Source organism: Rana temporaria, chromosome 4 (genome assembly GCF_905171775.1).
Source record: "Rana temporaria chromosome 4, aRanTem1.1, whole genome shotgun sequence".
NCBI lineage: Eukaryota > Metazoa > Chordata > Amphibia > Anura > Ranidae > Rana > Rana temporaria.
The window spans coordinates 171,933,241-171,958,533 of record NC_053492.1 but is presented as its reverse complement, the minus strand read 5'-3'; the positions used below and the strand labels follow the sequence as shown (position 1 = coordinate 171,958,533).

Below are 25,293 nucleotides of genomic sequence, written 5' to 3'. Positions count from 1 at the left end.
GGCTCGGGTGCAGAGCACTGTGCCCTGAGCCCACCCACTTGTGTGACAATCAGGGCCGTCTTTAATGCAAAGCAAATGGGGATGCTGCCCTGGGCCCTGTCATTGCTGTGGGGCCCAAAGTAGCGGACACTTAAGCCCTGCGTTGCCCGCAGTTTTCCCAGAGTAGCGGGTGCAGCCGATATCCCCCCCTCCCCGTCTCAAGCGGCAGGCACGATAAAATAGGAGAGCGGGACATCTGCGAGCTTCATGTGCTTGAGCCCGCTCGTCCCGCTTCTCCATCTGTCAGAAGCTGCGGACCGGAGAGACAGGAAATGACAGAGCGGCGCTCTGTGTTCCTCCCGCCCCCCTCCCCCCCCGACAGACCCGTGGCTTTACATGTGCACTGGGGGTACAGAGGTGAAAACATGGGGGGGGGGGGTACAGACGTGAACATGGGGGGGGGGAGCACAGAGGTGAATGTGGATGGGGGGGATACAGAGGTGAACATGGGGTGGAGATAGAGGTGAATGTGGATGGGGGGTACAGAAGTGGACGGAAGGAAACAGAGGTGAACTTGGATGGGGGGTACAGAGGTGAACGGGGATGGGGGGTACAGAGGTGGACAAGGGGGTACAAAAGCTGGACATGGGGGGGGGGTACAGAAGTGGATGGGGGGGTACAGAGGTAGACAGGGGATACAGAAGTGAGCTGTGGATGGAGGGGTACAGATGTGGAATACAAAAGGTGAACTGTGGATGGAGGGAGGTACCGAGGTGAACTGTGGATGGAGGGGGGTACAGAGGTGACCAATAGATGGTTACTCTGGGGGGAGGCTATGCAAGTACTTCCCCTTGTGCTGTTTTTTTTCTGTGCCCTGTGTGATACATACAGTACACACTCCCAATCCCTGCGTGTCAGCCTGAACTCCCCTATCTCTCCCCCTCCCATCATCCTGGTCTCCACTATCTCTCCCCCCATCATCCTGGTCTCCACTATCTCCCCCCCCCCCCCATCATCCTGGACTCCCCTATCTCTCCCCCCATCATCCTGGACTCCCCTATCTCTTCCCCCCCCCCATCATCCTGGACTCCGCTATTTATATAGCGCTGACATTGTGCGCAGCGCTTTACAACATAAGGGCAGACAGTACAGTTACAATACAATTTATAACTTTATGTGTGTGTTTGTTTTGGAATGTTTGGGTGAAGAGGAAATTTGCATGGGGGGGCCAAGAAAATGTTTGTCCAGGGCCCAAATCAATATTAAAGACGGTGACAATAGCAAATTTATATTCACTATTGTCTTCCTGATTCTCCTCCTGGCTGACCAGGAAGCGGATCTTAAGACCTGATTGGCTTAGAGAAAAAGCGATTGTATTGGCCGCCCAGGAAAGGAGGAGGGAAGCCGGAGATGCAGGGTGAAACAACTGAGGAGGAGGAGACGCAGGAAGAAGCCTGTAACATTGATGGGGGAAGTGCAGGGCTGCTGGGGGCACGAGCGAGCGACAGGGGGGTTTGACTGAGCAACCGACCGGGGGGGTGGCCTTTGGTGGTCTTGTTTGCCACCCCCCTCAATTAAAATATACAGCACCAGCCGCCACTGAACAGGTGTATCCTTTTTTGGTGGAACATTTAAAAGTCTGAATTACCAGCATTATCTTGTGTATGACGGAAACAAATAGAGAAGGTGCATGTGTGCAATCCAGAGATAACTGTTTCTCAGATTTATAGGTGGTGACAACAGTTGACTATTCCGGCATGATGTGGCCTAATGTAGTCTTCATCAGAAGCCCAGTTATATGGCTGAACTCAGATTAGATTCACAGGAAAATAGTGCAGGGACTTTTTTATTCCCTGCACTGGAATCGGATTGCATGGGTATCATTAACAATGACACCGCAGTCCGCAGAGGGCAGTGTGAACTGCCTGCGGGAGAGATGCGGGACCCGACACTGGAATCGCACCAGTTCCCACATTGCATATGTGGGAACCTAGGCTTAGGGCAGGGGTGCCCAACCTTTTAAAGAGCGAGGGCCACTTAAGCGACTTATTAACCAGTCGCGGGCCACAATGAGTGAAGTGGGCGGATGGCAGGTCCATGTCCACCCTGCATATGCAGAGCGGACACGGACATGGCTCACTCTACTCTATGGGCCCTCCGATCTGATCTGCCCATATGAAATGGCACAGACCCCTTCTGTTTCTTTTAGTGGATCAGATTGGAGGTAGGTGGGTGTTATGGCCACAAGTCTGTTTGTCTGTGGTTCAATAGAGGTGAACGGAGGGTCCAACTGGGTCAGACCAATCATGCCAAAGGGGCCTAAGGCTGCTTTCACACTGACGCATTGTGGTTTACCGGCACTGCAGGAGCAGCGCTGTACACCTGTGGCTTTCCTGCGGGTTAGCTACACTTTGCCTTAGACTTCTATTATATCTTGTAGGTGTGGTGCACTTTCTGAAAGCTCACCACACCTGCAGGTAATAACAGAAGTCTATGGCTCAGTGCAGGTAACCCACAGGTGTTCTGCGCTGCACCTTCGGATCAGTTTGAAAGCATCCCAGCTTCATTAAAGAGGAGTTACACCTAAAAATGGAACTTCCTCTTAACCCACTCCTCGCCCCCTTACATGCCACATTTGGCATGTAATTTTTTGGGGGGGGGAGTGGGGGCTTCAGGAGAAGGGGACTTCCTGTCCCACTTCCTCCTTCCACCGAGGGGCTGGGAAGGCGATTTAGCTTAATCGCCTTTTCACAGCCCCTCCCTGTAGGCGAGCGCCTGTCAAATCGGACGGCGCCGCTCGCGCATTCGCACTGCCACTCGCGCATGCGCAGTGGGTGCCCGGCCGTGAAGCCGAAAGCTGTCACTGCCGGGTGTCCACACTGAGAATGAAGACGCCGGCCGGCAAAGAGCGGAGCCCCGGCCGGCGCATCGCTGGAGCCGTGGAGCAGGTAAGTGTCTGTTTATTAAAAGCGAGCAGCTACACTTTTTGTAGCTGCTGACTTTTAATAAACTTAAAAAAAAAGGTGGAAAACCCCTTTAACAACACTGATGCTCTGGGATGGGGGGTCAGCAACGCACAGTCTTTCCCAGAGCAGGAGGTCGCGAGCCACATCAGAGGGCTCCGCGGGCCATATGTGGCCCCCGGGCAACTGGTTGGGTACCCCTGGCTTAGGGTTTTGGTAAAAGAAAGCGGAATGTGACAGAAATAATCATAAAAAACTCAGAAGAAATATGGATCAGTACACAAAAGCAGACCATGTAATATACTGTATATTGCATATATCCCTCAAGAAATCTACATCAGTAGGTTTCATTGCCAAAGTTTAATTGAACAAGCTGATGTTAGAAGCTGATTGGTTTCTATGCAGAAAGTCATGATAAATACATACATGTAATAGAGACATCATATGGTTGGGAAGGATCGATACAACCTCAAGAAATATGTGATCCTTATAAAAATGTGAAAATGCCAAGCCCTGGTTCACACTGGTGTGGCTTTGAAGTCCGCACGATTTCAAAGCTGCAGATCAGTGCTATTTGTACCTCCAATTTCACTGCGACTTGCAACTTCATTTAACAGAGGTCTATGCAAGTCGCAATGAATTGGACAAAAGGTACTGCAGGAACCTTTTTCAAAGTCGCTGCGACATGAGTGGTGACAATTAGAATGGTTCCATTGCTGACACTGGGGTGCGACTTGTCATGCGATTTGGAACTGTCAAATCGCATGACAAATCACACTGGTGTGAACAGGCTAAAAGAACACGAAAATAAAATCATCTCCGTCATTAGAAGGTTTTTCTTTTTAATTCTCAAAGGTGCAGCTATGGGACGGACCTGAAACTGTGGGTATGAATGGACTCACTGTGAGGTACAATGAGGAAACTTGTGTATGGGTTTCATCCAGGACTGTGGGTGAAAAAAGAAGAGATATGCATGTGTTGGAGGAAGAATTATTGGTGAGACCTGAGAGCTGGGCAGCAGTACAAGGCTGTGCTGTATTAAATGAACATCAGGAGAGGTGGCAGCGGAGGGGGGGAGAAGGAGCCTACAAAGTAGCAAACTATGATAGACAGAGAATTGTAACAGAATGAGTGGAGAAATGAAACATTTTATAAAAAGTAGTAGACTAGGCAAGACAGAAGGTTGTATTGGACCACAGATCAGCCTGGATGCAGAAGGGGAAACAACATGGGCGTCTGCAGAACTTTTTTCAGGGGGGGGGGGGGGCATAATTTTAAAGCGGGGGTTCACCCTATAAACCCCCAAAAAAAAAATTGTTTTTCTTCTACCATAAAATCAGGCATTGTAGCGCGAGCTACAGTATGCCTGTCCCGATTTTTTTTATCCCCGTACTCACCGTGTACTCGTACATCGAAGATACAGACTCCCCTCGGGGAATGGGCGTGCCTATGGAGACGGAGGATGATTGACGGCCGGCTCTGGCGCGTCACGCTTCTCCGGAAATAGCCGAAATAGGCTTGGCTCTTCACGGCGCCTGCGCATAGCCTGTGCGCAGGCGCCGTGAAGAGCCGAGACCTACTCCGGCTGTCTTCGGGGAGAGTGACGTGCCAGGGCCGGCCGTCAATCATCCTCCCTCTCCATAGGCACGCCCATTCCCCGCGGGAGCCAAAATCTATAATGTACGAGTACACAGTGAGTACGGGGGTAAAAAAATCGGGACAGGCATACTGTAGCTCGCACTACAATGCCTGTTTCGATGGTAAAATCGTGTCACTGAGGGTGAACCACCGCTTTAAGGTTACCCATGTTCCGCCCCTTTTCGACAATGTCATCACGAAAGAGACTGCAGACAAAGTACATATACATTACACCCCCATACATACAGATATTTTACATCCCCCATACACACACAGACTACACCCCCATACACACAGATCCATTACATCATAATACTCACAGATATATTACATCCCCCATACACACACACAGATTACACCCTCATACACACATACATTACATCCACCGTACACACACATTACACCCAGATACATTAAATCCCTCATACACCCAGATACATTAAATCCCACATACACCCAGATACATTAAATCCCTCATACACCCAGATACATTACACCCCCATACATAAACACACACAATCATTAGTATGGAGAACTCCCCTCCAATACATTTCTATATTGCAAGCTTCAGGTGACATTAGAGAGAATTAAATGGATTACTAACCCCAGAAAAGACAGATGGAAGGCTCCAACAACAGCTGCACTTGCCAAGCAGCTCAGATGAGGCTGGGTCCCCATGCGGTGGGTGTTATCGGGGCCCTATCTAGAAGGGAGCGCTGGGCCTCTCACACATGTCTAGGCAGAGCACACACAGCCGGCACTCCGAGCCGAGGAGGAGGAGAGGAGATGATCTGGTTGGTCTGAGCATTAGCAGACGCTGTCTGCGGCACGTGAAAGGTAACAGGCAGCTGCGGGAGAGCTTTGTATTTCCAGCTACTGCTCGCGCTGCCTGCCCTCAGCTCGGGGGCCTTAAACACCATGACTTTCTGACATACACTCCAGTTTGTGTATGTGATGGCCCTGCTATGTCATGCAGCGCCGCGCCCCTGATTTGATATGCACACTTCCCTGTAGGTAGCACCAGCCCTGCCGGGGGGGGGGGGAAATTGACCCCCCCTTGCCCCTACATGCGGACGCCCATGTATATACAGTATATAAAATGTGTGTTTATACGTGTATGTGTGTGTATATATATATATATATATGTGTATGTGTATATATATATATATATATATATATATATATATATATATATATATATATATATAAATATAATTATGATTTATTTATGTCACATTCCACTTTTCTGTTCTCTAGCCTTGAGGAAGAGGGAAGCTTTCCGCTGAAACACATTGGCTTCGTTTGATACTTTTGTTCAATAAATACTTTGATTTTATCTTTTTTGTGTCTTGTACTTTTGTGCTGGGTGCTCCTTAATAACAACCCCCAGGTTTTCTCTTTTTAAGACAGGTAGCGGTGCTCGCTTAGGGTGTCCCAGATTGCCCGGGACAGTCCTGCATTTTGCAGGTCTGTCCTGGGCACCTTCATTCCAGGACAATACAGTGTCCCGGAATGAAACTGACACAGCTACCCCCCGCCCCGGGCCAATCTGATGCCCACAAAAAAGGCCTTCACATCACCGCTTTACTCACTGACAGTACTTGTCCTGGCCGGGAATGCCTGGAGGAGCACAATCCCCACCCCCTGCTTGTGATTGGAGAAATCATAAATCCCCCCCTCTTGTGTGCAATCACTGTGCTGTGATTCGTTACAGCACAAGCTGATTTTTGGGAAGGGGGGTGTCTCTGAATGGTAGTTTGGAAATGTGGTCACCCTATGCTCGCTGCTCTCTGAAAAGCATTCCATGGTGAAACCAGTGGCGGTGGGTCCATAGAGGACACAGGAGCGCCGCCCCCTCTCTCTCCTGCACCGCCACTGAATACAATACACAGATTCATGCATTGCATGAATCCATGTATTGTCGATGCCGCCCACTATTCAGATGGCCGGCCCCCTGGTGAGTGCCGGCCATCTGAATAACGGCAGCTGGTTGGCTTTGGAAGTGCCAATCATAGCCAGCGGCTCTGATAGGCTTCCAAATAGTTATCCGGGGGGTGCGTTCCCTGGCTAACACTAAGAGTCGGTTCACACAGGGGCAACACGACTTCCAGCACGACTTTGGGAGGCAACTTGGACACGACTTGAGTATGAATCATCAGGCAACTTACAAGGCAACTTCAAGTTGCCTCCAGGACAGGAGACTTTCCAGTGGCCAATCAAACAACAATCAGCTCTGTGGGAGGGAGGGGTTTGCCTGAGAAATGTATGTTATCTTCCTGTAAAGTTGCTTCAGTTAAAGCGGGGTTCCAACCACAATTAGCATTTTTTAAATGTATGTCCTTTCATCCGGCGTTTTTATAATCTAAATCCGGTCACTTACTATTTTAGAATCCGCCGCCGCTCCGCATAGTTATTCAAAAAAGATAGTTTATAAAACGATGTCCACACCGTTGTAATTTTGCTTGTGGGCATTGTGAAGCACTTGGCACTTTTCGGTTGCTAGTGGGCCACTTTTAACCCCCGCTAGCGGCTGAAGAAGGGGTTAAAAGCATTCCGTGTTGCGGCACTTCCAAAATGCTTTTCAGGCCCTTTGGAAGCGCTACCCATTCATTTCAATGGGCAGGGCGTTTTGGGAACGCTGTATACAAACTGCTCCACAGCCTCCTCAATGTGAAAGGGGTCTTTCTGTATACAGCGCTGTCAGGCTGTAACATTAGCATTTGGGTGGGTGGTTATAAAGTGACTTTTACAAACCCCCCCCAGCTGCCATCATGGACTACAACAATAAAACCAGACAGGGATGTACACATGTCGCAGCTGTGATGTTTTGTGCCTGTAGCCTTTTTTAAACTCAGGCTGCAGAGTATGACGGGCAATAATCTGATTTTGCTGACTATTGTTTGGTTTACCCAAGGAATGGAAATGCTATGCCAGTCTCTGCAGCCAGGATGTGTTCATAGTGTGTGCCTGATAAGTGAGTAATGCTTACACTCAGACAGCAGGTGGCGCTGTTCCACATGTCCGTGGTTACTATAGACATACAATACATACCGTGCTCTGCAAGGACATGACACTGGCCTGTCTGACTTCCTATTTGTGGCTCTGCCGGATTGGATGACGCCGATCGAACAATGAAATCACCAAGCTGACACAAACTTGGGCTGTGTAGAGTTTGTGTATGCAGAGCTGTGAAGAGTCAGCCATGAAAATGAGAGCATTGCCTACCCTGATCACTGCTCTGACAGCCTTTACTGCCTACTATGTGTACAGCCCACTCCCCAGCACCTTATCAGAGCCCTGGAAACTCATGATGCTGGATGCCACCTTCAGATGTGCCCAGGATCTGGTGAGTACTGAGATATTAGGGGGGCATCCTGCAGGGAACAGCTATGCCAGGCTTCCCACAGTCAGAAGTAGCACTGTCTGTGTAATCCTGGCTGTATATAGACTGAAATCAGGTCAGTCCAGGCTCTGCTATGGATTTGTCATCTAGTGTCATGTATATGTTTATATTGTGCAGTCTAACAATAGGCACAGGGAGTGTGTGTGTGTGTGACACTGGAGATATCACCCACTGGGGTGATATGAACTGGACTTTACTGGAGCATTGTGGGAGTATATCATATAAATAGACTAGGTGATCTTTAGGGGCCCATTCACAATATATGGGTTAGGAAGAGTTGGCCAACGCAGTCCAAATGTATATATCCTCCACACTATGGCTTGTGGGCCACCTCTGGCTCGCTACGAGATTTTATCTGACCCACAGCGAGGGCCAGTAGCATATGTGCAGAGGCTGCATATGGTCCAAGTTTTCAACCTACCCCCTATTTAACAGGGGACTCTGAAATATGGGGGGGGGGGCTCTGATGGGAACCACAACGTAAAGGGGGCCTCTAATAGGACCTTGATGTAAAAGAAACTGTTGTGGGGGGCCTTAATATGATGGGGACTCTTATGGGGTCCCTGATTTAAAGGGCACTGTGATGGGGACCATCTTGTAAAGGGGCTTACGCTAATGAGACCCTGATTTGATGGGGACCCTGATGTAAAAGGGCGCTCTGATGGGGACCCTGATGTAAAGGGGTGGTCTGCTGGGGACCCTGATGTAAAAGGGCGCTCTGCTGGGGACGCTGATGTAAAAGGGCGCTCTGCTGGGGACCCTGATGTTAAAGGGCGCTCTGCTGGGGACCCTGATGTTAAAGGGTGCTCTGCTGGGGACCCTGATGTTAAATGGCGCTCTGCTGGGGACCCTGATGTAAAGGGGCGCTCTGGTCGGGACCCTGATGTAAAAGGGCGCTCTGCTTGGGACCCTGATGTAAAAGGGCGCTCTGCTGGGGACCCTGATGTAAAAGGGCGCTCTGCTGGGGACCCTGATGTAAAGGGGTGCTCTGCTGGGGACCCTGATGTAAAAGGGCTCTCTGCTGGGGACCCTGATGTAAAGTGGGACTCTGATGAGGATCATGATGCAAGAGGGTTTTTCTGCCCACAAATTTGTTTAAATATGTGATGTGCCCTCACACTGAAAAGTTTGGAGGCCCCTGTCCTATTGTTTCAATTCCGACCAATGTGCTGCATTAGTATACACTGAAAAAAGTAGGACATGATGCATTTTTTGCAGCAAGACACATTGCAATCCACTATACCGCATCACAGAGTTCAAAGAAAAGAACATTTTGTGACAAGTTTTTTATAGAGTTTTAGGGAAAAAAAGATAAACAATGCAATATGTTGTACCAACACATTGTACTACACCTAACACATCAGGTATGCATTATACAGAAACGTATGTGTGGGTTTCATTAAAGTGCAGCTCTAGGCCAAACATTTTAGAGTTCAGAACATTTGTGTCTTTTTTTAAAGAGATTTCTCCTTGCTTCCTGTCTATTTGAGCAGGAAATGAGGGGCCATCCCTCCATATTCTTCCTATTTGATAGGGGTCCGATGGAACAGGACATACAGAAATCCCTCTCAACGGGGGGCACAAGCGGCAATAAAAACAGAAGTTTTCTGTGTCCCCATAGGTAGATTTCTCTACAAATTCCCTAAAAAACAGTTCTCTATGTGCCCTGTTCACACTACAATGCACTTTTCTGCAGGGCCCCCATCTCCTAAAGTCACGGTCGGTATGTGACTGGATTTGGGCTTTTGTGACACATCACTGGACCTATTCCTCTGCTTGTGATGTTTGTTATTTGAAGAGATGCATAAAGATTAACTAGAGCTGCAAGTAATGGGATACATTTTTACCAAGTGCTTATTGCTTTCTTATAATTGCTCAAAAACCTTTACGACTCCATAAGGAATACCCAGAGTGAGGCATGTGGGAAGGTCATTGACCTGACAGCTGTCATAGGTTTGCTGACTGATCACCCACTAGCCTGACATCTAGTAAACCCTGATCAGTGAGCTAAAGTCTGTAGACTGCTCACACTTCAATATTTTGCATGCTGTGGTTTTTAAAACCTCATACATTTTGCAATAATGTTTTCAAAACAACTGGCACCCAAATGTATCCTTACACAACCCTGTAATTCTAGGTGCCTGGTGATCTGAGTCACCTGTTGACTTCTTTTTTTTTATTTTGCTGACTTCTTATGTTTTGTAGATTCCAGCCATGAGGTTCCCACCATAGCTCTTCTGACCCCACTCACCTTGGAATTTTGGTTGTTCTGACTCCTCCTTTTACATTCTCCATTGTATACAATAAATAGAGAACCAAACGGGAGAGACGGACCAAACCTATATGTCTGCCAGTGGCGTTGCTATGTGGGTGCGTGGGGTGCGGCCCGCACCGGGTGACACCCGCCAGAAGGGTGACACCAGGGTCGCTGCGCTGCTAAACACTGTACTGTATTGTTTGTAGCGGAGTGGTGCGAGCAGGGCATCCAGGCTGCCTGTAACATTCCTCAGTCAGGCTAATATCCCCGAGTGAGCTGCAGTTGGTGGGCAGAGCTGGGCCTTCCCTGTACCACACCAGCCTGCCCTGTAACACCCCAACCTGCCCCTTGCCACCATAATTTTTCTGTACCACCCCAACCTGCCCTGTGCCACCCAACTTGCCCTATACCACCCTAACTTGCCCCATACCACCCCCAACGTGCCCTGTTCCACCTTAACCTGCCCTATACCACCCCGAGCTGCCACTATACCACCCTTTACTACCCTAACCTGCCACTATACCACCCTATACTATCATTTACAGGGGCTGGTTGGGGTGCTCCCCGTGACCGTGCAGTGCCTGCATGGTGCTGGGCAGCCTAGACAGAGGGTGGGGGGGAGGGCGACACCATGTTTTACCATACCGGGTGACATCAACCCCAGTGATGCCACTGATGTCTGCTACAGGTGCGAAGTCCTGAGAACTCAGGAAGTCCTTCAGATAAATACTGCAGATATTTCTTTTCACTTTGGGCTTTCTTACCTTGCCCTTTGCTAGCCCTCTGAAAAGCTATTCACAGTGCATCTATTACATAGTTAGTCAGGTTGAAAAAAGACACAAGTCCATCCAGTCCAACCACAAAAAATAAATAAATAAACAAACAAAATAAAAAACACAGTACAATCCCATACACCCAACTCCATACCCACAGTTGATCCAGAGGAAGGCAAAAAACCCCAGCAGAGCATGATCCAATTTGCTACAGCAGGGGAAAAAATTCCTTCCTGATCCCCCGAGAGGCAATCGGATTTTCCCCGGATTAATTTTCCCTTCAAATCTTAGTACTCAGTTATATTCTGTACATTTAGGAAAGAATCCAGGCCTTTCTTAAAGCAATCTATTGAGCTGGCCAGAACCACCTCTGGAGCGAGTCTGTTCCACATTTTCACAGCTCTTACTGTGAAGAAACCTTTCTGTATTTGGAGATGAAATCTCTTTTCCTCTAGACATAAAGAGTGCCCCCTTGTCCTCAGTGTTGAACGTAAAGTGAATAACTCAACACCAAGTTCACTATATGCACCCCTTATATATTTGTACATGTTGATCATATCCCCCCTAATTCTCCTCTTCTCAAGAGTGAATAGATTTAGTTCTTCTAATCTTTCCTCATAGCTGAGCTCCTCCATGCCTCTTATCAGTTTGGTTGCCCTTCTCTGCACTTTCTCCAGTTCCCTGATATCCTTTTTGAGAACTGGTGCCCAAAACTGAACTGCATATTCCAGATGAGGTCTTACTAATGAATTGTACAGGGGCAAAATTATATCTCTGTCTCTGGAGTCCATACCTCTCTTAATACAATAAAGGACTTTGCTCGCTTTGGAAACCGCAGCTTGGCATTGCATGTTATTATTGAGCTTATGATCAACTAAAACCCCCAGGTTTGTCTGACAACTTCTGTCTTTAATGAATCTGTTGCTTAAATAGTTTTTTTTCCAGCAAGAACTCATCCATGTGGTCTTTTATTAAACGTTCCAGTATCTTCCCAACTATAGAAGTTAGACTAACAGGTCTATAGTTACTTGGTAAAGACTTTGTTCCCTTTTTAAATATGGGCACCACATTGGCCCTGCGCCAATCCAGTGGTACTATTCCTGTCATTAATGAGTCCCTAAAAACTAGATACAATGGCTTTAAAATTACAGAGCTCAATTCTTTTAGGATCCATGGGTGGATGCCATCTGGTCCAGGTGCTTTATCCACCTTTATTCTGTCTAAATATTTCTGGACCATATCACTTTTGAGCCATTGTGGATTTGGGGCTGTGTCACTCCCACCCCCATTTTGGACATGAGCTCCCCCATTCTCCATTGTATACACAGAGCTGAAGAAAGCATTTAATAAATTTGCCTTCTCTTTGTCCCCAGTCACCCACTCTAGATCAGGGCTCGACAAATCCCGGGCGCCAGGTCGCCATGGCGACTAGAAATAGGGTCCTGGCGACTTGGCTTGGAAGGGGGACAAAAAAAAAAAAAAAAATTAAAAAAAAAAAAATTTAATTTTTTTTTTTTGAGGTGGTGCCATCTGGTGGTGAGCCGTTGGTATTACAAGTTATTACCACCAGATGTGTAAGCTGGCGCCATCTGGTGGTGGCCGTTGGTATTACAAGTTAAACAGCAATTCTAATGTAATTTTTCACTATTTTCACTGCCATCTTCTTCCCTCTAATTAGAACCCCCAAACATTATATATATTTTTTATCCTAACACCCTAGAGAATAAAATAGCGACCGTTGCAATACTTTCTGTCACACAGTATTTGCGCAGCGGTCTTACAAGCGCACTTTTTTGGGAAAAAATTACACTTTTTTAATTAAAAAATAAGACAACAGTAAAGTTATCCCCATTTTTTTAATATTATGAAAGATAATGTTACGCCGAGTAAATTCATATCCAACATGTCACGCTTCAAAATTACGTCCGCTCGTGTAATGGCGACAAACTTTTACCCTTTAAAATCTCCATAGGCGACGTTTAAAAAATTCTACAGGTTGCATGTTTTGAGTTACAGAGGAGGTCTAGGGCTAGAATTATTGCTCTCGCTCTACCAATCGCGGCGATACCTCACATGTGTGGTTTGAACACCGTTTACATATGCGGTCGCTGCTCACGTTTGTGTTCGCTTCTGCGCGCAAGCTCGTCGGGACTGGGCACGTTTTCTGGTTCCTAACTTTTTTAGCTGGCTCCTAGATTCCTAGCAAATTTGTCAACCCCTGCTCTAGATTATTTTGTAAAGGGCCTACATGCTCAGACTTGACCTTTTTACTATTAATATATTTGAAGAATTTTTTTCGGGTTTGTCCTCCTATGTTTTGCAATCTGTCGTTCGTTTTGAATTTTTGCATCCTTGATTTCCTTTTTACATATTCTGTTATATTCTTTGTAACATTTAAACGACACTAGTGTTCCTTCATTTTTATATTTTTTAAAAGCTATTTTCTTATTGTTTTATAGCTTTTTTAACTTTGTCCGTAAGCCACATAGGTTTTATCTTTAGCCTTTTAAACTTATTGCCCATGGGAATATACTTTTGTAGTGAGTTCATAAATGGTCTTTTAGAAGAATTCCCATTTCTGTTCTGTGTTCATCAATGCCAATATTCCCTCCCAGTCCAAGTCCTGGAGAGCAGCCATCTTTCATGTATGTATTTCTTGCTTGCAGCTAATATTAAATGAAATTCTGTTATGATCACTGCTACCCAGGTATTCCTTTATCTGAACATTAGCAATGAGCTCTGCATGGTTTGAGATTACCAGGTCCAATAGAGCATCATTCCTAGTTGAGGCCTCAATAAGCTGGACCATCTCTTTTTAAAGGAGAAGTTTTTAGCCAAAGCTTTTGATCTGCACTCCTATGACCTATTTTCAGCTGACAGCGGACTTAAGTCACATAGCCTCTGAAAAGATCCACACCATATGGTCAGGATCCACCCAGGAGCCTGGACCAGCACCAGGCTCCACCTCTCAGCGATCCACCCCTCTCATCCCCTCAACAGCTGAGCAGTCCAGTGGAGGGGCAGAACACAGAGGTAATGACTGACAGTCCCAGCTCTCTTATCAAAGTGGGGGGAGAGAACTGAGAAGTCAGCGGTGTTTGGTTGCACAGTTCTCACTGCAGAGCCGGTGGGGGAAAGATGCAGCACCTAGGTGAGTATACATTTTAATTTTTTTTTTTTAAAAGCCCATACTACTCTTTTAGGAGGTCAGTTAACAGGCAGTTAACAGGCAGCTGAGAGGAGATACATTGGATATAAAAAGTCTACACACCACCATGTTAAAATGTCGGGTTTCTGTGATGTAAAAAAAAATTAGACAAAGATAAATTATTTCATAACTTTATCCAACTTTAATGTGACCTATAAACTGTACAACTCAATTGAAAAACAAACTGAAATCTTTTAGGGGTGGAAGAAAAATTAAAAACTAAAATAATGTGGTTGCATAAGTGTGCACACCCCTTTTATAACTGGGGATGTAGCTGTGTTCAAAATTAAGCATTCAAACCAATATGCAGCCTAAAGACCCAAGGTGTTTTTACAGTTCGGGACTGCGTCGCTTTAACAGACAATTGCGCGGTCGTGCGACGTGGCTCCCAAACAAAATTGGCGTCCTTTTTTCCCCACAAATAGAGCTTTCTTTTGGTGGTATTTGATCACATCTGCGGTTTTTAGTTTTTGCGCTATAAACAAAAATAGAGCGACAATTTTGAAAAAAAAGCAATATTTTTTACTTTTTGCTGTAATAAATATCCCCCAAAACATATATAAAAAAATTTTTTTTCCTCAGTTTAGGCCGATACGTATTCTTCTACCTATTTTTAGTAAAAAAAATCGCAATAAGCGTTTATCGATTGGTTTGCGCAAAATTTATAGTGTTTACAAAATAGGGGATAGTTTTATTGCATTTTTTTTTTTTTTTTTACTACTAATGGCGGCGATCAGCAATTTTTTTCGTGACTGCGACATTATGGCGGACACTTCGGACAATTTTGACACATTTTTGGGACCATTGTCATTTTCACAGCAAAAAATGCATTTAAATTGCATTCTTTATTGTGAAAATGACAGTTGCAGTTTGGGAGTTAACCACAGGTGGCGCTGTAGGAGTTAGGGTGCACCTAGTATGTGTTTACAACTGTTTGGGGGTGTGGCTGTAGGAATGACGTCATCGATCGTGTCTTCCCTATAAAGGGAATGACGCGATCGATGCGCCGCCATAGTGAAGGACGGGGAAGCCGTGTTTACACACGGCTCTCCCCGTTCTTCAGCTCCGGGGAGCGATCGCGACGGAGCGGCTATAAACAAATAGCCGCGCCGTGGTCCCGGATCGCTCCCCGAGCGGACCCGACCCCCGCATGTAGCGGGGGGGGTCCCGATCGGACCCCCCACCCGCTAATAGGCGAGGACGTACGTGTACGCCCATGTGCCTGTACGTGCCATATTGTGGACGTATATGTACATGCGGGGGTCGGGAAGTGGTTAAAGTGCCTCTGATTATCCTCAAATAAAATTCAGCTGTTCTAGTTGGTCTTTCTTGACATTTTCTTAGTCAAATCCTACAGCAAAAGCCATGGTCCGCAGAGATCTTCCAAAGCATCAGAGGGATTTAATTGTTAAAAGGTATCAGTTAGGAGAAGGGTACAGAAGAATTTCCAAGGCATTAGATATACCATGGAACACAGTGAAGACGGTCATCATGAAGTGGGGAAAATATGGGACAACATTGACATTACCAAGAACTGGACATCCCTCCAAAATTGATGAGAAGAAAACTGGTCAGGGAGGCTGCCAAGAGGCCTACAGCAACAGGAATATCTGACGGTGTGGTACATGTGACAACAATCTCCCGTATTCTTCATATGTCTGAGCTATGGGGTAGAGTGGCAAGACGGAAGCCTTTTCTTACGAAGAAAAACATTCAAGCCCGGCTAAATTTTTTGCAAAAACACATCTGAAGTTTCCCAAAAGCATGTGGGAAAATGTGTTATGATCTGACAACCAAGGTTGAATTTTGTTGCCCATAATTCCAAAAGATATGTTTTGTGCAAAAACAGCACTGTTTATCACCAAAAGAACACCATACCCACTGTGAAGCATGGTGGTGGCATCCTCATGCTTTGGGGCTGTTATTCTTCAGCTGGAACAGGGGCTTTAGTCAAGGTGGAGGCAATTATGAACAGTTCCAAATACCAGTCAGTGTTGGCACAAAAACCTTCAGGCTTCTGCTAAAAAACTGAACATGACGAGGAACTTCATCTTTCAACATGACAACGACCCAAAGCATACATCCAATTTAACAAAGGAATGACTTCACCAGAAAAAGATTAAAGTTATTGAATGGCCCAGCCAGAGCCCAGACCTGAATCCGATTGAAAATCTGTGGGGTGATCTGATGAGGGCTGTGCACAGGAGATGACCTCACAATCTGACAGATTTGGAGTGTTTTTGCAAAGAGTGGGCAAATATTGCCAATTCAAGCTGTGCCATGCTTTTTGACTCATACTCAAAAAGACTGGAGGCTGTAATAAAATCAAAAGATGCTTTAACAAAGTATTAGTTTATGGGTGTGTACACTTAAGCAACCATATTATTAAATGTTTTTACTTTTACTTCCCTCCACCTTAAAGATTTCAGTTTGTTGTTCAACTGAGTTGTACAGCTTATAGGTCACATTAAAGGTGGAAAAAGTCCTGAAATGTATTTATCTTTGTCACTTTTTTTTTATATATAATCACAGAAACCTGACATTTTAACAGAGGTGTGTAGACTTGTTATATCCACTATATACTCTATAAAACATATTTTTTTTTTCATTGTATTATATTGCATAGTAATCATTCACCTGTTTCTAATTCCCTTGTCTCTTGTAGACTTGCAGTGAAAGGGGTAATGTTTTGCATGTTGTAATCTTAAAGCCTTTTACTGAGTTGGAATTTCTAAGGCCTATGTGTAAATGACCTTTCCCCTAATTCTTTCCCACTCACTACAACCTTACACCAGACATCCTTCAACTGCTAGGAGCTGCTGTCATGAGATATTGGGTCCTGTACCAAGAAGTCATTTCCTGGCTAGATTGATCACATTGTACCTATGTTTAAATTGGCAGTATAAACCTGGCTAAATAAAGTGTATGTCTCCTGCTGTGCCCCATGCCGTCCTTTTATGAGCTATGCATACTTACATTGTGCCAAGCTGAACCAATGTAACTGTAATAAATATCATACTTGGAGCTCAGCTTTAAACCAACCTGAAAACAAAGACATTGCAGGTTCAGGCTTCATTTCCACTGGCGTTTTTACAGCCACTTTTCTGAGCGTTTTTTACAGCTTAAAAACGCCCGTCCATGTTATTCTATGGCATCATGCCCACATAGGCGTTTTTGAGCTGCAAATGGCATAGGCGTTTTTGAGCTGTAAAAAAAACGCGGGACCAGGGCGTTCTGTGGCTCCAGCAATAGAGCTGTAAAAACGCCAGACATTAAAAAACGCTCAAAAACGCTACCGCGGCGTTTTTGAGCTCCAGCTCACAAACATTTATTTTTTATTTTTTACAAAATAAACATGGACAGGCGTTTTTAAGCTGTAAAAAAGGCTAACAGTGGCTGTAAAAACGCCAGTGGAAATGAAGCCTAACAATCACTAAATATAGTGCCTGCATTTGTTTTATGTTTTTTTAGCCTTCTCCCCCCCCCCCCCCCTTTATTTTCACCTTGTGATCTAGTCGGTAACACACTTCTGGTCTCCACTGTGGATGGAGGAGCAACTGTGACACCCTTGGACAGCAGCATTGTCAATCCTGACAGAGGGTAGTATTAGTCGCCATAAATATTACAATCTTTGTACCATCAACTTTGGATTTACTAGATGTGATACGGGAACCTAGCTAATATAATTAGTCAGTTTGTATCCAATCAGATAGACCCTTGCATTACATAGATGTTGATAAATGTAAAGGAGATTGAACAATCAGACTGTAAGGCTACGTTCACGTTTGACGTTTTGGGATCTCGGGCAGAATCTCTCAGATTTCGCCCATGATCTCAAATCACACTGCAATCAAAAATCACATGTTCAGGTGCCATTAATTTTCAATGGCACCTAAAATGTGGTGCGGTTTTGGCGCAGTTATCGCGTGGCAGTTGCGTCAAACTGCAGTGTACAAAGCTTGTCGCCCAAAAGAAGCTCCTGCTCCTTCTTGGGCGGCAAGCTTTGCGCGTTGCGGTTTTTGCCATGATTTATTGAACGATAATAGCACAAAAATCGCAACGTGTTTTATCTACCATTGGAAGTAAATGGCACCTGAACATGTGTTTTGCGATTGCAGTGCGATTTGAGACCACAGGCCAAATTACTACAATTCTGCTCAAGATCCCAAATTGCCCCTTGTGAACAGAGCCTCACATGTGTGCTTTAGACACTAACAAATTATAGCGGTATTAAACCCAAAACCAAAAATGTAATATATTGCAGCTTACAAATTATTTGTTTTTTTTTTTTTTTTTCCTCTCTGCTTTCACCTGGTAATCTGACTAGTAATACAAGTTTTTAATTGTAAGGCAGATGACATGTCATGAAAACCAAACAAAAGTTCACATTAGCATCATCCCGTGAATAAGCAAAGGTAATGGTAAGGTAAAGAGTATTGGTCTTTTAAATATGCCAGAAGAGAACAGAAATAGAGTAAAAATGCATATGAATTTTATTGTTGTTTACATAAAGATAAAAAATGATATACATAAAAAAAAATTGTGTTTGAAAAACACTTTGTACATAGAAGAACCTTGTGGTAAATTCAGAATAACATAGAACATACATGTAATTGTAACTGGTCTACGCGTTACGTGGGATCCCCGCTTCTTCAGGACCATACATGTATTCTAGATGTATCATATATGAAGTTCTTAGTTTCAAGATAATTCATCATCACAACAGAGGAGAAGAATACACAATCTGTCTCGGGATGTTTTTGCCTCCCGGCCCATGGGATGAGATCCAGACCTACAATTAATAGGAGTAAATGTTCAAAGGAAGGAGATATATCGGGCGTATATGAATTTACTCCAAAGGGTAAAGATCCCTTTATCTATTTAAAACAAGGGGGTATAACCAATGTACTGAGGGACCCCAGCATCTCTATGGAAGTAACATGTGCTGGTATTGCAGAAAGTCCAAATCATCCTCTCCTTTGGCAGGGTTTCTACGATATCAATAACATTAAATGGACAAAAAAAATGTAAGGGGTGTAAAAAAAAATGCATACATGCAAATGCACGCGTAGGTCCTGAGCGTGTAATGTAAAAAGCGACTGCACCACACATGAGGTATCCCCACGAATGTCAGAGTGAGAGCAATAATAATCATAGGGCTATCATTTGCAATTAAATCTTCACTGATAACCTGTAAAGGCTTTTAAAGTGGGTGTAAACCCTATTTTACAACTTTATGCTACAGGTAAGCCTATATTAAGGCTTACCTGTAGCTAACAAGGATATCTCCTAAACCTGCACGGTTTAGGAGATATCCCCTGTCCCCTGCATGTGCCGATGTCATCGGCACATGAGCACTGGGGAAAACTGAAGCAAAGGCACCTATGTGCAGTCTCTGTGACGTTACCGGCGGCTCCAGCGCATGCTCCGGGCAATCACAGTGCCGCAGCCGCAATACCCGGAAGTAACTCCGGGACGACATGTCAGCGGCCGGAGGGGGAGACGAGGACCACTGCGGGGGCTTCGATCTGAGGTAAGTAATACATAATGAGCTAGTATGCTAGGGTTTACTTCCTCTTTAAAGCATCACCTATGAAAACTTTTAGGCACTGTATCGAAAAAAGCTGATACAAAAATATATATAGGAGGATTGTGAAGACCTGTTGGATTAAACAAGAGCTGTAGAACATGACACAAAATATTTAATGAATGCCCAAGATGATGCATGGACACCCTAGTGTTGAGGCCCCTCCCTACACCGTTTCGTCAAACCTGACTTCGTCCAGGTTAAATTTTTTTTAGTAAACAAATTTTTACTGGGTTACGCTATGTTGGCTTTCCTTTTCATTCGGCTATGAGCTTAACATGACATGCTGAGAGTGATTGAGGACAGACCCATTCAAAGAGCGGAGACATCAGACAGAGCTACACAGAGACCTGGGCTGGGTTATAGGCCATCCATGTACTTTGATCTCTCTTTGGGATCTTATTTTCCGGTAAGCGGCAGCTTCTTTAAAGGTGGAGGGTCTCTTTTCTATCCGATATCGGCACTATTCTTGGGTGTCTGGAGGTTTGATGTCACCAACGTGTTTTTTGGGAAGACTTATAACATCAGCTTGTTGGTCTCTAATTTAAGATTCATCTTCATTTTAGCAATTTACCTATTCTCGACTGTTTGGGACATTTTTTATTGAACCATCCATTGCATCAGCACCTAGATAGGTGCAGCAGTTTGGACACAGGGTTTATTTGAAACCATTTGACTTTGTAATTATTCAATTTATTTACCGTACTTTGGGCTACTGGGTATGCCATTGATTAATTTCAACAGTACACTAGGTTATTTTAATGTGCAACTTAATTTTTTACAGGTTTATTATTTGTGTTTGTCTCACGTTGCAGCACTTTTTCCACATCACATGTAATCCTATTCCACTAGGATTGTTCTTTATTGAGAGCGCAGTACTACACGTTTTTCTTTCATATCTGCAAAACATACTGTGCTGTTTTTTTTTTAGAAATGAAGAAGCAAATGTACAACTCCAAAAAGGTGTCCTGGGCCTATCCATTATAACATATAATGCTGTAAATTATTTGGACAAGGTCCATTGCACCCTCCTTATGTAAAAGACAAAAAGAATGAACAAAGGGTAGTGACTCACGGAAACCAGTAAAAAAAATTCCATTGGCATGACTGTCAATATCTGCCCGATTGCTTCACCTTGTACTACATTATGAAAATAGAACTGTAGGCAAAACCTTTTTTTTTTTTTTTTTTTGGGATAGAGTAAGGGAGGGTTAAAAAAAACTTGGTTCGTTTATTTTTTGCCCTCTGTGTCCCATTGCAGAGATTTCATTTACTTCCTGTCCCATAGCCAAACAGGAAGTGCGAGGAAATCCCTGCTAATTAACAGAATTTCTTGGGGAACCCGGGTCACCAGAAATAGTGTCCCAATTGGAAAATTTTCCCTCTATTACTTTTCTGGGGAGAACTCAAAATTTGGGATTTTCTTTTACTTTCACTTTCAATGGTGATTGTAAACAGGACAAATAAAGAGGATGAATCCCCATAATGGTGGCACAGACGGTGTAGTGTCACATTCTGCTCCCTATCACAGATTGCTCCGAAAGTGCCGTTCCATCGCCGCCATCTTGCTACACCCCACACCATTGCACATTAATGATAGAGTGTGAAGGGGGCAAGCAGACATCTTGTTACACCTGGAGTTTTAGATTTTACGGTTATTTTCAACACAAAACAGAGCTTATATGCTTAAATACAGTGTTTGTAAATCCAAAGGACTGTTTATATGTTAAATGTGAAAATCAGAGGTGTTCTGTCACATTAGCAACCATGTAAGGTCAGCAGGTTTGCTGCTGCTTTAACCACTTGAGACCCGCGCTGTAGACGAAAGATGTCCACAGCGCGGCTCTCAACTGCCGGCTTGACGTCCTTTTAATTGCATTGCCCGCGCACGCCGCGGGGAAAAACTGTGCCCGCCGCATCGCTGAGATGCCGATGCGTGTGCCTGGCGGCCGCGATGTCCGCCAGGTCCCCACGATCGGCAGTGACAGCAGGGACGTGGAGCTCTGTGTGTAAACACAGAGCTCCACGTCCTGTCAGGGAGAGAGGAGACCGATGCTGTGTCCCTTGTACATAGGGACACAGCATCGGTCACCTCCCCCAGTCAGTCCCCCTCCACACACAGTTAGAATCACACCCAGGGAATACATTTAACCCCTTCCTCACCCCCTAGTGTTAACCCCTTCCCTGCCAGTCACATTTATACAGTAATCAATGCATTTTTATAGCACTGATCGCTGTATAAATGTGAATGGTCCCAAAATAGTGTCAAAAGTGTCCGATATGTCCGCCGCAATATCGCAGGCCTGACAAAAAAAATCGCAGATCGCCGCCATCACTAGTAAAAAATAAATCATAAATCTATCCCCTATTTTGTAGGCGCTATAAATTTTGCGCAAACCAATCAATATACGCTTTACAAAAATATGTAAAAAAATACGTATCGGCCTAAACTGAGAAAAAAAAATATAAAAAAAAAAAAAAAATTTGGATATTATTATAACAACAAGTAAAAAATTTTATGACAAATATGGATATTTGTATATGTAGGACATATACTACTGCGCTGACCTCATGCAGAAATGTGTTAATACTGTGAATATATTGCTTAAATCACGTGCATATAATAAAATAAAATAAAATGAAATAATATTCATATGTATATAATAACACCAATCTTCTCAAAGATATATATTACGTGACCCTCAATATGCAGTCTCAATAAATATAAATAATACAATGTGCACATGCAGAAATAAAGTCCAATATCTCAGACTTCCAAGAAATATCTCAAACTACCAAGAAATAGTGCCGTGTGTTCTTGCCAAAAATTTGTGACTTTTCACCCTTATTTAGTGTCACCACCACCTCTTATCTATTATCTATTTTTTATTTCCGTCTATGAAGAAATTTTACCCATAGGCCTATGGGTAAAATTTCTTCATAGACAAAACGCACGCCGGAACGCACGCCGAGGAGAGATCGAGCAGTAACGCTGGACAAACTAGTGCCGGTTGGGCACGTTAACATGTGAGTGCACATTTTAATGTTTATAAATAAACTGCCTTTTTATACATACTACACCATATGAGTTTTTTTCTTTTGGGAGCAAAGAGAGTAACTGGAAGCTGGTGTGGATGAGAAAAGTCCTTTTCCTGTATGTTGGGTCTGGATATGATTACATGCTATAATCTTACCCTGATCTGGTGAGCGCATAATATATAAGAGGTGGTGGTGACACTAAATAAGGGTGAAAAGTCACACATTTTTGGCAAGAACACACGGCACTATTACTTGGTAGTTTGAGATATTTCTTGGAAGTCTGAGATATTGGACTTTATTTCTGCATGTGCACATTGTATTATTTATATTTATTGAGACTGCATATTGAGGGTCACGTAATATATATTTTTGAGAAGATTGGTGTTATTATATACATATGAATATTATTTCATTTTATTTTATTATATGCACGTGATTTAAGCAATATATTCACAGTATTAACACATTTCTGCATGGGGTCAGCGCAGTAGTATATGTCCTACATATACAAATATCCATATTTTTTATACCACTGCACCTCCTGGAGGTGCCTATAGCAACTGCAGCAGATCTAGTAAATTATTAGATACCATTGTTGCGCCGGTGATAAACGCATACATATATAAGTAAAAAATATTGTCGTTTTTTTTTTTTTTTCAAATTTTAATGTCTTTTTTTTTTTGTTTATAGTGCAAAAAATTTAAATTGCAGAGATGATCAAATACCACCAAAAGAAAGCTCTATTTGTGGGGAAAAAATGATAAAAATATAATTTGGTTACAGTGTTGTATGACCGTGCAATTGTCATTCAAAATGCGTCAGCGCTGAAAATTGGTCTGGGCAGGAAGGGGGTTTAAGTGCCCAGTAATGAAGTGGTTAAAAATGTAACATGTAAACAGTCCGTCGGATTTCCAAATACTGTATAAGCTCCGTTTTGTGTTAAAAATAACTGTGAAATCTAAATCTCCGGTGGGTGCAACAGGATGTCCGCTTGCCCCCTTCTCACTCTATCATTACTGTGCAATGGTGTGGGGTGTAGCAAGATGGCGGCGACAAAACGTCACTTCCGGAGCAATCTGTGATGGGGAGCCGAATGTGACAAGACAACGGCAATACAAAACTGACATGTTTTCTAATCCCTCTCTACTCTTCCAAAACTAAAAAAAAAATTCCTTTAGTTCTACTTTAAATAAATCTATGACCCTATCTCAATAAAAACACAAAAATAGTTATGTGAATAAATCTGTCCATTATGCAAAGTTTTAAATATATTGCGTGATTATATTGTGTTTTTTTCTTTTTCTAGAGCAACTGGGCACATTATTTTGGTCTCAGTCACCATTTGCGAGTCTTGAACTTCATTTCAAATTACTTTGATCAAGTGGATCCTGTATCATCTACAAATATAAAAGTCACAGACACCGTGTTTGATGGTGTGGAGGTCAGAATCTTTGAGCCGAATACAGGACCTGGTGGGGCATTAAGACGCCTCATTATTTACATCCATGGCGGAGGATGGGCTCTTGGAAGTGCAAGTATGTTACCATTGGGGATTTTATATAGGTCAAGGGAGTGACATCATTTATATCCTTGGTGCATGATGGGACCAAGGAAGTGCAGTATATTCCCAAACTCTTGATTGTTTCCACATTTTGTTATGTTACAGCCTTATTCCAAAATGGATTGAATTCATTATTTTCCTCAAAATTATACAAACCTTGCACCATAATGACGTCCCCTTTAAGATGCCCAGCCATGGGTCGCGAGCGCGCCGCCGGCGGCGACCCGGTCCTGTCCTCCGTGACCGTGCCTGACGATCGCTGCCGGTGTCCCGCGATCAGGTCACAGAGAGGAAGAACGGGAGAGGTGAGTGTAAACAAACCTTCCTCGTTCTTCCTAGTGTTGCTGTCAGTGATCGTCTGTTCCCTGTGTTAGGGAACAACGATCAGTGACTTCACATGCACAGCCACGCCCCCCACAGTAAGAACACGCCCATGGTACACACTTAACCCCTACAGCTCCCCCTCCTGGTTAACCCCTTCACTGCCAGTGTCATTTTCACAGTAATCAGTGCATTTTTATAGCACTTTTTGCTGTGAAAATGACAGTGGTCCCAAAAATTTGTCAAAAGTGTCCGATGTGTCTGCCATAATGTCGCAGTCACAAAAAAAACACTGATCGCCATAAAACTATCCCCTATTTTGTAAACGCTATACATTTTGCGCAAACCAATCAATAAACGCTTATTGTGATATCATTTTTTTTTTAAACAAAAATATGTAGAAAAATATGTAGAAGAATACGTATCGGCCTAAACTGAGGAAAACAAAGTATTTTTTAGGTCAAAAAAGTGCGCGGTATACGCAGATAAATACGGTATTTTACTCACAGTATTTTACTCACTTAACAGTAACTCAATTTCTAACATTTGTATCATGTTTTTTTT

General features: G+C 44.0%; 1 protein-coding gene across 1 annotated transcript in view; it reads left to right on the top strand.

The window, feature by feature from the left end:
* Positions 1-7,603: 7,603 nt before the first annotated feature.
* Positions 7,604-25,293, top strand: part of NCEH1 (neutral cholesterol ester hydrolase 1) — a 57,929-nt gene continuing 40,239 nt past the window's right edge. Inside the window, exons 1-2 of the mRNA XM_040349380.1 lie at positions 7,604-7,926; positions 24,154-24,382. Coding sequence (XP_040205314.1) covers positions 7,759-7,926; positions 24,154-24,382 — 397 coding nt within the window. The 5' untranslated portion in view covers positions 7,604-7,758. The remainder of the gene's footprint in view (positions 7,927-24,153; positions 24,383-25,293) is intronic.